The sequence below is a fragment of the Thamnophis sirtalis genome, unplaced genomic scaffold (genome assembly GCF_051295495.1).
Source record: "Thamnophis sirtalis isolate CommonGarterSnake01/CBP01778 unplaced genomic scaffold, rThaSir2_p1.2 scaffold_2, whole genome shotgun sequence".
Classification (NCBI taxonomy): Eukaryota; Metazoa; Chordata; class Lepidosauria; order Squamata; family Natricidae; genus Thamnophis; species Thamnophis sirtalis.
The window spans coordinates 164,969,464-164,983,035 of record NW_028261382.1 but is presented as its reverse complement, the minus strand read 5'-3'; the positions used below and the strand labels follow the sequence as shown (position 1 = coordinate 164,983,035).

Sequence of the window (13,572 nt, the reverse complement as noted above, 5' to 3'; positions counted from 1 at the left end):
GACTGCAGACAGCTATACACATTATTTTTAAAAATGTTTATAAATTGTGTGTTCATATAATTTGGTGTTCAAGATATTCATAAATGTAATGAAATATCGGTTGCCACATCATGTATTTAGAAAGGGAAGCCTTTGGGATAGTGGATATACAATAGTTATTGTCTATTTAATTGCTTCTATTATTTGCAAAAACATTCTTAGCTGTATTAGGCATCTGAAACATGTCCCTTCTTAGTACACCTGGATCTGACTTCATCAAAAATAGGATTAATCACAGAAACATAATAATTTTGCCTGAGATACTAAGAGGGAGCAAAATTGATCAGAGACGTCACCCCAGATAATGAACAAAGGAGGATGATAGTTGATCACTTGGTCAGAATTCAGACACATGGCAACTGGATCATATTTATGACTGCTGCATTGTCCTAGGATCATGTGATCCTCTTGTGATCTTCCGACAAGCAAAGCCAGGTTCATTTAACGACCATATTTCTAACTTAACAACTGTGGCAAGAAAGGTTGTAAAATGGGGCAAAACTCACGTAACGACTTACTTTTGCTTACTGATAGAAATTTTTGACTAAATTGTGGTCATAAGTCGAGGATTACCTACATTGTTGTAATATCATAAGTGCACGAAACACAATGAAAGCTGTGCAGTTTTAAGCTGATTTATCTTTCTGATGTTTCCACAGATGAAGTCCCAGAGACTCAGTCCAGTCCAAGTTCCCCTAAAATTGCCCTACTTCCCCCTGTTTTGAAGAGAGTCCCTTCCGATAAAGAAAAAGATAGTCAAAGCAGCCCTCAGGCAGCTCTCAAATCTCTCTCACATGAAGGTAGGAATGTTGCTTTATCTTCCTGGTATTCTTTCCTGGTATAATGTTTAACATCCACATTTACTGGAAAGCAAACGTTTGTTCTTAATTATTCATGTACTTGTGTACCCAGATGGCACAGAGAAGAGGTACGTTTGCATATATCCTCCGTTTAACTTCATATCCCTTACTCCTCCCATCCTTCATGCTCAGTTTTATCATTTACGTGTTTCTCATTCACAAGAACGAAGCAGCAGTGAGATTACATTCTTTGTATTTAACGTACTTAAAAAAAACAATTAAGCTGGGAGTTGTAACAATTTAAAGTAGTAGTAGGAAAGGTTTAATTTAAAGATCATGCATTAAACCAGGGATGTCAAACTTGCATCCCGCGGGCCAGATCCATCATGTGCTGGCCACCTGCATTTTAGCGAAGGGGGAAAAGTCGCAATACAACACGTGATAACAATGTGACGATGTGAGTTTGACACCCCTGCATTAAACCAATGAAACCAGATGTTTAGGCACCAAACAACTTGTTGGAAAACAAAGGAAGGCAACCTGCACAAAGAATCTATATATCTAAAAATGGCTGTGTATGTACGTTCCAGCAGAACTCTGGAACGCCTCAAGCAATTTCAACCAAACTTGGGACACATATTACTTACTCTCTGGAAACAAATACTGTGGAGGGTAAGGCACCCCTAATGCCCCTTAGGGTGTGTGTTCTGTTAAGATACAGCCTGTTGTGCTTTGAAATAGCTTCTATCGTACTGCGGTAAAATGGCTTCTACTGTACAGTACAGTGGAGTTGCCCATGGTAATGGCTTCACAGTACTCCACAAGGGGGCTCCCTCTGGTAAGGGGAAAATCCAACATTAGAAATCCTGTCTAATACAGGATTAGGATAAACAAATACCGTGGCAATGCCAGGTTATCAGCTAGTCTTAAATAAAATCAGTACAATCCTCTTGGCTAAAGCAGATACTTATTGCCTCTTAAATAAATTCTTATGTTTTAAAACATGATCAGATCAGAGAGTATAAGTTGTAAAGATAATATCTAGGCTTCTTCGTACAATATTGTTAGGAAGCCCCATTTTGCTACTGCATTTTAGTGCTGCATGGAATACAGACTTTAATGGAAACCCAACATCTTTGGAAACATTGGCCATTGTCTTGCATAGTCAAATAAAATGTTCCAGCTCTGCTATCATAGGTATCATCAGAAAATCGAAATTATCATGTAAAACCTAACCATTTTAACAACCTATAATAGAATGCTAAAGATACAAATTAGTTTCAGTCTTTTGTACTATTATATAAAAAGGATTACATCGAAAAGACTTTTTTATAAAAGAAAAAACAAAGTAAAGCATAAATTGATACGACATAATAAATAATGCATCACAACATAATGTAATAGCAAATATGTATAAATGCATATATACAGTGTGTGTGTGTGTTATCATTATTTCATTTTAATATGTGCCATTGTGTACACAGAAAAATGACAATAAAAGTTATCTTATCTAATAGTAGTATTAAAGATTCGCCATTGATGATTTATGTACCTTTCTTAGGAAATTATAAAAAAATCTCTCTCTTTCTCTCTCTCCCTCCCCCCCCTCCCTCTCTGTAGCAGAGGTGGGTTGCTGCCGGTTCAGCCTGAATCAGGCAAACCTGTAGTAGCCGTGGCAGGAGGCTCCGCCCACCTGCCTGCATGCTTCTGCACATGTGCAGAAGTGTTGTGTGAGCGTGCCCGAACCAGTAGTAAAAAAAATTGGGGACCCACCTCTAGTGTGTAGGATATCTGCATGTTCTCCAGGACAGCAATCTTGATGAATGACAAAAATTGTTGGACGTGCTGATGATTTGAATGAGCTTTACAATATTGATTGCAGCGCATTTTATTTCATCAGCCAAACTTTAAATTTTGATTTTTAAAGTTTTTGAAGAAGCATAATTTTTCACACTTTCTTTCCCTCATGTCTCTTTAATCTTTCATTTGGTTTTCAGTGAATAAGTTCTGATTTATTAATGAATAGAGCAGAGTTCTATTTTTGGTGGATGCTGAGTGAAAAATAAACAGATGTTTCTGCTGCCCAATCTGGAAGGATTTCTTGTGTCATCTGTTGAAAATGTGTCTCATTCATTAGAGTTTAAAGAACATGAGCTGTTTCATTTATTATATTATGACGAGATTACTAATTCTTATATCCTTTCTTTCTGTATTTTTGAAGTAACAACCAGTAATAATTTGCTCTAAATGACAGCGATTGACTGTGGTTTATACTTACACATCTTTTATACAAAATGTAATTAATTTTATTCTGTAAGTAGTAAAAGAGGATTGCAGTTTTAGTCTATTTATCTTTATATAGGAATTGTATAGCTATAACTATAGCAGCTTCATGTCAATTTAGCTAATTCATAAGCTAATTGTGGGAAAGGCAAGGGTTTTTTTCTTGGATAATTTAAAACTTCCCGTGCCTTGTGCCAAATATGTCTTACTGCTATTTATTAAAATTCTTTGAATATATATATATAGATTTTTTTACAACCCCTGGTAAGCCCCAATTATGAGAGGAAGGTCACACTTCCACTCTCTGTCTTCGGCTCGTCACAAGAGACCATCCAGACAGAAACCCAATATTTTTTACTGTTGCCTTTTTGCTATATTTGTTATATTTATGCTGATAAATAAATAAAGGGAGACTAGTATAGATCTATTTCAAGCTATTTAGCTCTCATCAGCTAGCCATACCCTTATAGCCCAGGTGCAATATAGCCCAGGTTCAAATCCCAGTAAGGGTATGGCTAGCTGATGAGAGCTAAATAGCTTGAAATAGATCTATACTAGTCTCCCTTTATTTATTTATCAGCATAAATATAACATTATATATATATATATATATATATATATATATATATATATATATATATATATATATATATATATATATATATATATATATAAAAATATAAAAATATAAAAATATGAAAACTGAAGTTGGTTTTAAGAATTTTCATCTGGGGTACTTTATTTGTCATCCTTCTGATAACTTTTGTTTATCTGCACATTAGTACTTATGTCTCTCATAACCATGAGCATGCGTGAGCCAAAATAGCTTTAACTCTATTTTGATCAATGGATTGTACAGTAATTCCATATACTGATTTAGTTAATACTGTCTCATCTGAGTGCCATTGCCTATTATTATATAGATTTTTTTTCTCTCTTTTATGAACAACGTACACAATGCAGGGCATGTTTTTAAGCTTCTTATTCATTAACTGCATTTTTATCCATTTTAAGACAAGTATTGTCTCTCAAAGTAGGTCACATCAATAAAGAAGAGAGACAGGCTGAGGCTCACAATCTGAAAATACAAGAGAAACTGAGAATGGAAATGGGAAGGAGTAAAGTAATGCTTTGGGCCAGAAAGACATTTTAAGCAATAGGCTGGCATTTATATGCAGTGCACATTTTTTACGCAAACTGTATGTCATCTTTCTGCAGCTCTTGCTTGAAAGTAACTTGTGGCCATTTGCGATTGTTGTTGCTACTTGACCAGTGAAAAAGGGAAAGTTTTAGGATCAAAATGTTTTTTTTCTGGCAGAGAAGAGCAAAGCAAGGTACAGAGAGCTGTCTCCTATAACAAGCCAGAATGTGCTGTTCTTCAGATCTCTGCCATGGTTCCAAATGTCTTATTTTCTTTTGACCCTCCAAAATAAGCACTTGGCCTTATTTTTGGGGAGGTCTTATTATTTTTGAGGTGCAGGAGGCGGCAAGCATGGTCACCTCATGGCTGCTGCTGTGTTGCAATATTTTTGAGGAGGGCTTATTTTCAGGGGAGGGCTTATTTTAGCACATGCGCTCAAAAGCCCGATTGGGTTTATTATCCAGGGAGGTCTTATTTTCAGGGAAACAGGCTAGTTCCAGAATAGCTGGATATTCAAGATGATATTGTAGAAAAATTGAACTATGCTTTGTTTTTTGCAGGGATTATTTTTAGAGAAGATTTCAGCTTACTTAACAAAGCCTTCTGTCTCACAATACAGGTCCAAAGAAAAGCCCAGGACAACAGATGTCTGAGTCCCAGGAACAGAAACGGAGACCTTTAAGGAGAAATGGCCAGCAAGGAAGCAAGTCCAGTGACTCTGGAGAAGAGCCAGATAAAGACTTTATTTTTATTTAATTGGTTGGTTATGGGCTTAACGGTGCATATTCTTTTGTGATAATGGAGTCCAACTATTACTGACCCCTTTTCCCATTAACTTTTCCTTTCGGTTTTTTTACAAAGAAGCTTCTCAAAGGTCAATATTTGCACTGGTAATCAGATTTTAAAAGAATTTGGTTCTTTTTTCTCTGACTATTTCCAGATCTTCTCTTATCATGCCTTTGCTAAAGCCAGCAACTATTCCACATCTTCTACTTGAATTTTCTGAAGCAGCTACAAACACAATGCCTTGCATTAGAGCTTTGTGGTTGAAAAAACTCAAAGCAAATAGATTGGTCATTTTCTTATACTAACCCATTGCTGTACAGCAGGAACAGTGTTGGACTGCTGAATGTAAATTTGTCAAACTTGCACGCAACTTACTTTATAAATATATTCTTGCTGAATGCAATTGCACATTGTAATTATATCAACAGAGCACACTAATAAAAGAATTTGTATAAATAATATATATTAGATGCTTGGATATGATTTTTACATCCTCCTTTGGGAGACTTTATCCATATTTGTTGTAACTCTCTATTTAAGAACACAATCATTTACATTTTGTGTACTGTTCAAAAGCACAAAAGTAGAAAAACAATTACTAACACTTTGCTATGCTTCCATATCCATAAGTAAATGTATGTTGATTGAAATGAAGGCAATGGATATTTTATCAATATTGGTATTTTGTAGAAGTCACTTTGGGAACTGTCTGCATCCTCTCTACTTTTATCACATACTCCAGAACGAATAGTAGTTCCTTGTCTGTAAAAGCAATTCTTTACTTTTTTCAATATTTTACATGCATTTGCTTACAATATGGGCAGAAGGAATTTTATTCATAATGTATATTTGTACCAATAAAATGATTTTACAAATGAAGTAGGAATTTCCATTTTTTAAAGCTATGTCCTCATGTTGCCATTGCATTACAATAATGAGGCCACACCTGTCCAGTCTGGTATTCTTAGATATGTGGAACTTCATCTTCCATAATAGTCAGCAAGGCCGTTAACTAGGGACTATAGGAGTCAAAGTCAAAGGCATCTGGAGGGCACCAGATTAAGGAAGACAAATTTTGAATGTTATTCTCCAGAGCTAAAGTATATCTTGATCAATTAATTTGTTTATTTAACTAATACTTGTAATTGGTGGTAACAGTTTGATAGTTAGGATGGAGGAAGAGTCCAATTGAATAGCTTCTCTTAAGACTTTTGCCTGTCTTCATCTTGTCCATCCGTTTTTTTTTCCTTTCCAGGATAAATAATGTAATACAAAGCATGGGGAAAAAGTGTAAGAAATAATAAGCCATTGATGGCAAACCTACGATATATGTGTCCAGGTGGCATGTTATGATGTTCTGTGTGACACACCCGCTTTCACCCACACCCAGTACCAAGTGTTACTGATTAGGGTGGCCTAGATTTGGGGGGGGGGGGAATAGAAAATTGTTTCTCTTGTTTGGGAGAAGGGGTGACATGCCAGCAGAGTCATGTTAGGCATTCTCCAAATTTTTGACATATTGAGACAAAAGGATCGCAATCATTGTCGTAGGCCAAAAATATGAAAATCATGAAATAAGAAAAATAAATTAGGTACGTCAACACTATTCATTTAACCTCTCCATACCTTTATTCACTGCAAACCGTCCTTCCTTCCACTATGCTTTTACATTGTATTATTTCATATAATACTTTTCTTTTCCTTTAAATTTCTTGCATCTTTTTCAGGATGTGATTAACGTTATTTAGTCATGATTTTCTCATTCTTCACCTTCCTCTCAAATACATCCTTCATATGGTTCAATTTCTATTCATTCTCTGTATAACAAAACCCCTTCAAGTGCTTCTTTCAAAAGGGCCACTAAGTTTTCTATTCAATCATCATTCATTCATTATTTTTTACCATATCTAGTCTTGTTTACCACACACACTTCTTTGATAATTCTTTCAAATTCTCACTGTATTCAGCTTATGACAAAATGTTGATTTAATGGACTCAATTGAGACTAGGATAAGCCATTAAACCCAAATGTTGTCTGTTTGACCACAAAATCTACTCTCATATGTGAAAAAAAAACAGCTTGGTAAGATGCCTCCCAGTCATACCCCTCCATGTGCAGGGCAAGATGTCCTTGACTCTCTGAGAAAGGAATGTTATTATGACTATATATCTCCCATATTCCATATAATCCCCCCTCCCATTTTCCCACATCATTAAATGTGGCAGGCTTGAAGGACCAGTGCAAAAGATAGCTTCCAGGCCTGACAGGAGCACTGTCAAGATTTCATGTTTCAAATGGCATTTTCAGCATCTTATATTGATAACTTATGAGATCTGGCACAAAATGACTGAAGAGCCAGTATTGTAAAATTTGTGTACATGGCTTCCATTGATTAGAATATATATCTAGCATTGGATGTATTATGTCTTTCAACACCCTCAGAAAACATAGGCTTTCTATGATTGACTTTAATCTTTGTGATCTGTGTTCTTTCATCCTGCAATTGATCTTTCATACTTAATTGAGTGTTCTTGGAAAGAGAGTACCAGAAGAAACCAATTTTGTCAATATTATAAATATGTAACAGTACTAGCACTCTTTGTGGATGAGTTTATTTAACATGTTTGGCTACATCTCATCCATTAGTGCACTAAGTTTTACTGAGCGAGAAAGAAACATCTAATGCTTGCTTCATTCCTTACTCTCCCTGGAAGAGGACATTTGTTTTAATATTTCCAACTTTAGCATTCCAGTCTCCAGTCACAAGGAGCATATCTTGCTTGCACATTCTGTCAATTTCTAATTGGACTTGATCATAAAATTAATCAACCTCTTATTTTGCATCAATGATTGAAACATAAATTTGGATGACTGTCATATTAAAGGTTTGTCCATGAAGTCTAATTGATATTATTTCATCACTAGTTGCACTGTAGCCTAGTACTGTTCTTGCTATACCTTTCCTTTCTATAAAAGCAATGCAGTTCCCTCTTTGTTTTTAATGTCCTGAGTAATAAACAGTGTGGCCTTCTGACTGAAAGAGTCCGATGCCATTCCATCTCAATTCACTGATGAGTAAAATTTCAATTTGTAGTCATGTCAATTCATCATTTCATCTTTAACAGTTTAACAATGCTGAGCTTTTCGATGTTCATGAGTTTCATGTTCCGTGTTCCACCATAATTTCGCATTTCCTTCTTTGTATAGCAACATCAGAAATTAGATGTCTTGAAGGTCCATCATCCAGCACTACATTTTCTTTTTTTTTTTAATAATTTTTTTTATTAACAAACATGTAAAATACACACACACAAAACCTAGACACCACATTTACACAATACAATACGAACAGCAGCTTCCTGTTCTTTCTAGCGCTACGTTTTCAATAACTATATTTTCTGTCTACGGTAAAAAAATGATTTACCTTTATATTCTCCTGCATAGTATTAATTCACGTTCTTGCCATTGTCAATAAAGTAATATCCACCTCCAGCATTTTCCTGTATTGCGATTGGCCAGTCTAGTGCCTGATAGTTTAGCTGGGCAGCTAGAATGACCAGAGGTGGGTTCCTACCAGTTCGCACCAGTTCGGTAGAACCGGTTCGTCAAATTTTTGAAACCCACCACTGACACACACAGACAGACAGACAGACAGACAGACTCACACAGAGAGAGAAAGAAAGAAAGAAAGAAAGAAAGAAAGAAAGAAAGAAAAAAGAGAGAGAGATGAAAGAAAAAAAGAAAAAGGGACAGAGAGACAAAAGGAAGGAAAGAGAGAAGAGAACACATGGCCGGCAAGCCACTCCCACCAGGTCACATGGCCAGCAAGCCACTCCCACAAAGGAGGCCACACCCACAGAGTAGGTTCAAATTTTTTTTGAAACCCACCACTGACCTTCAAAACTTGGATGACTTTGCTGAGAATATATACTCCTGATGTTCTTTGCTCAACCCTGCCAGGACCACCACATTCCACCATGATGAGACAGCACAGCAGGACTTGTATGGGACAGAATAAGTCGACAGGATGGAATCCCAAATCATATCTAAAAAATGCATCCACCAAGGAGCTCCATTCATCTTAACCCAAAGGAAAACAGCCAGGATTTCAAGATCATATAGAATGCCTACAAAGCGACAGTCACACATGTCTCATAATATATTGTTCATGGAGCTGGCTTCATGACATAATGTTTATGCAGCTAGATACTGGTAATACCCATTATTGCATGAGGCAACTAAGTTATGCTATGATGGTTTTAATTGGATCAGAGAGTGAAGAAATGTATTATAAATATATGGAGAAAAAATACCAATATTCCTTTAAATGAAAAACTTTATTGTTTAAGTAAAGGAGAAATCCATTCTTTCTCAATATTGCCATTTTATGTCCCTTCTCTACATTCTAGTTTACCTTTGGACACCTCCCCCTACCACCTCAATTTTGGAGTCTCAAGGAAAACTGCTTAGAGTACTTTCACACCAGGTCTTTGCATCAATTGCAAGAGCCAAGGTGGCGCAGTGGTTAAATGCAGCACTGCAGGCTACTGCTAGATCAGCAGTTCAGCGGTTCAAATCTCACCGGATCAGGGTTGACTCAGCCTTCCATCCTTCCGAGGTGGGTAAAATGAGGACCCAGATTGTTGTTGGGGGCAATATGCTGACTCTGTAAACCGCTTAGAGAGGGCTGAAAGGCCTATGAAGCGGTATATAAGTCTACTGCTATTGCCCATAAGAGTTGGACAGTGGACCGGATTAACTCTCAGCTCTCCTCTGGTGCAAAAGGAATAGTTGGAAATAATTTTGGCCAGATTAATACTAAAGATTTGGAGCAGATAGATTCCAAGGGGAGAGCTCCACTGCTTCAGCAAATGGCTTTTCCAGTTAATAAACCACCTTAGCACCCCAATAGCAATAGCAGTTAGACTTATATACCGCTTCATAGGGCTTTCAGCCCTCTCTAAGTGGTTTACAGAGTCAGCATATTGCCCCCAACAACAATCCCGGTTCTCATTTTACCCACCTTGGAAGGATGGAAGGCTGAGTCAACCCTGAGCCGGTGAGATTTGAACAGCCGAACTGCAGAACTGCAGTCAGCTGAAGTGGCCTGGAGTGCTGCATTTAACCACTGCGCCACCTCGGCTCTTAATATCCTTGCACTAGTTTTTTAAATCCATTTTGAAATGCACATCCATTGAAACAATCTAATAGAGAATTGCCCAGCATGAACTAAAGGTGAGGATGGAGATAACATGGCGTCTCAATACAGTTTTTTGTTGTTGGTTATGTAGATGGAGCATTGATCGCTTTGAAAATTATTCTGAGACCTTTGGGCTGAAAACAATGACTTTTAATAAGTCTCAATACTTTCTTCTGATTCACTTTGCTTTAACAAAGGGACAATAAGAACGTTCCCACCCACCCCCCCAAAAAAGAAAACCTGATGAATGCAACGTGGTACTAGTTATTGCCCTTTGGATGTTTTGAGATTTTCAGAAAATGTTGGTTGGAAATTCTCGGAGTTATGATTCTAACCCAGAGTCGCCTAACATTTCTGGGCTTTGCTGACTGGAAGGGCTAAGAGGATGGTTCGCGCAAGTAGCCAGCAAGCATGTGCGCGCGCAGCTCCATTTGTGCGAGCAGCATGCATATGGTCACTTGTATGCGCCTGCTGCTCCTACAAGTGAAGATGTGTGTACACACGCTTGCTGGTCATTTCCATGGCCAAGTTGCAAACCCCTCATGGCCCTCTAGTGGGCCATGGCCCACAGGTTGGCGACCCCTGCTTGAACACATCTGGAATACACCTCAAGTCCTATGATATGATAGCTTTCTTGATTAGCCTATAGGCCAGTGATGGCTAACCTTTTTGCCATTGCGTGGCAAAATCGGGGGAAGCATGCGGGGGCGGTCTTGCACATGGGGGCCCACACTCAAAAGTCTATATGTGACCCCTGCGCATGCGTGCGTGATCCCTGCACTCCCCCTCCTTTTGCCATGCAATGGCATGGTGGACCCGTTTTAAACCCTCCCCAGACTCCAGAGGAGCCTGGGGAGGGCGAAAATGGACTTCTCACCCCTGGAGGCCCACTAGAGGCCGAAAACAGTATGTTTCTTGACTTCTAGTGGACCCAAAAGGCCCAAATTTCAGCTGGCCAGCGCACACATGCATACCGGAGCTGAACTTGCGTGCCCACCGATATGGCTCCACATGCCACCTGTGGCATAAGTGCCATAGGTTTGCCATCATGGGTATAGGCCATATCAAAACACAAGGTTCAAACACATATCGCCAATAAAATCTTATACAATTTAAAATAAGAGTAAGGTAAAATACAAGACTTATAGGATAAAATACAATATAATTTAATAAATATATAAAATAGAATAAAATGACATAAAATTATATTTCGGTGTCACCCTTACAATCTACCCCAATCAGTCCCATGTATGCATATCTCAACCGAACCATTTTGTTTAAGTACTGTGCTTGTGACATCAAGTTCTCTAACTGCCGTAGAAAACCTGAAATAATTCAAGAGCAGACAGATTAACTCTGCATTGTTTTATGTGCATCCTAGGACATTAAGTTGGTTCGAGAGAATTTGAAATTAAGCATTGGGAATCTTTAGTGTTCTTTAGAGGTTCTATTAACTTGGGAATATCATCAATCATATCTGATAAGGAAAACAAACTGACCCTTCATCTTCTGACATTTATTCTTTTAGTAAGATTAGGTGAACATGAAAAAACAGAGAAGGATAATAGCTATCTTAGAATTGTTTTAATTAGATTGACCTTGCCCAGGAAGGAGAAGGAAGGAGACGCTCTCTAAGAAAATCCAATTTGCTTCGGCTGAACAGCATTAAGCTTCTCTAATTTCTTCTTACTGACACAGTGAAACTAAGACGAATGAAGTCAGTGTATCTTGTCTTCTTCCAACAGTTTGATTTTCCAAGACTTTGTGATGGAGGACTCCTTTTGCAACACTGATTGGAGAGAGACATGTGGAAAGAGATTATTGTATACACTGAAGGGGTGCAGTGGATCAGTGGTTAAAGATGCTGAGCTTGAGGGCTGGAAAGCTGCCAGCTTGGGTTCGAGACCCGAGCACCACACAAAGGGGTGAGCTCCCATTACTTGCCCCAGCTCCTGCCCACCTAGCAGTTACAAAACATACAATGCAAGTAGATAAATAGGTACCACTTTGATGGGAAGGTAACAGTATCATGTGCACCTTGACATATAGTCATGTTGGCCACATGACCACAGAAGCATTTTCGGACAACACTGGTTCTCTTGGTTAAGAAACAGAGATGAGTACCAACCCCTAGAATCAGAAATGCCTGGACAATGATCAGTATTTATAGTATAAGGGAGATTTCTATATTTAGTTTGGCATTCACATTGTTAATAATTAAAAATTCCTTGCTTGGTCTCCCCCATTGGATTGATATACAAGTAGTTCTCAATGAACAACAGTGACGGTTCGACATTATGATAATTGTGAAAAGGTACTTCCAACCAGTCCTCAAAATGCTGGCCTTCATAGCACACCTGTGGTCATGTGATCATGAGTCAGGCACTTGGCAACCAGTTCACATGAGAATTGTAACATCCCAGAGTCACATTATCACCATTTGTGACTTTCTTTTCTGGCTTCCCACAACAGAGTCAATGGGGAAGCTGACAGTCAAGGTCACAGGTCCAAAGAAAGTAAAACCATTCGCACCTTCATCTCATCTGATTCTAAATCTGGGCCATAAATTTCCATGTAGTTCCAAATCTGAATAACGAAAAGACCCAACCTCTTGGCATCACCATTATATTTTACTGGTAAGGGAGGGACTTTTGCCATTCTGCATCTTCTGGGGGGGGCCCTACTCTGGCAGCAGCCCTGGCTGGGGGAGAGGAGACTGTTTCTGGGTTTGCTTGCTCCCATCCCCCCTCGGCCTCTTCACCCTCCCTAAATTTATGCATGGAGTACCTTTGTTCAAATTCTTCCGTTTGCTCCCCTTCCATCGCTCTCCCTCGGGTCTTCCGCTCGGTCATAGCTTCTTCCCAGTCCGCTGGTTTTTTCTTTTGTCTCCTTCTGGTAACTCCTGCATCCAAATTCTCAGAATCCTCTTTTTGCCCCACTCCCAAAGTCCATCGGGGCCGAACCGCAGGCTCCTCTACCCTTAGGCCAGCTAGCCTTTCAGGTAAAGATGGTTCTGCAGTTTCTCTTTCAGCCTCCTCTTCATCGCTTGCTCGCAATGACATTTTCTCCGTTCCTTCTTGTGAGTACACCCCCCACGGTAGGTTGCAAACTCCTGGTGGGGTGTGAGTGAGTCTTCGCTTACTGTCAACACTCCTTCATTGGATAATCAGGAAAGAAAACCACAAGACTCCATTGATAGAAATCAAGTGTACTTTTACTAATTATAAATGAATAGAAGCATAGCAAAGCGAAGACTGATTATTTAGGCGCGAAAGCAAATGATATATAGAATAACCCATTCCCCACCCCTTGGCATCCCAGT

At 38.5% G+C, this 13,572-nt stretch overlaps 1 protein-coding gene across 2 annotated transcripts in view; it reads left to right on the top strand.

The window, feature by feature from the left end:
- Nucleotides 1-5,928, top strand: part of CARMIL1 (capping protein regulator and myosin 1 linker 1) — a 130,332-nt gene extending 124,404 nt beyond the window's left edge. For both annotated transcript variants that reach the window (XM_087707362.1, XM_087707363.1), the window contains 2 exons: nt 699-839; nt 4,883-5,928. In XM_087707362.1, the coding sequence (XP_087563488.1) occupies nt 699-839; nt 4,883-5,019 (278 nt within the window). In that variant the 3' untranslated portion in view covers nt 5,020-5,928. The remainder of the gene's footprint in view (nt 1-698; nt 840-4,882) is intronic.
- Nucleotides 5,929-13,572: the final 7,644 nt, after the last annotated feature.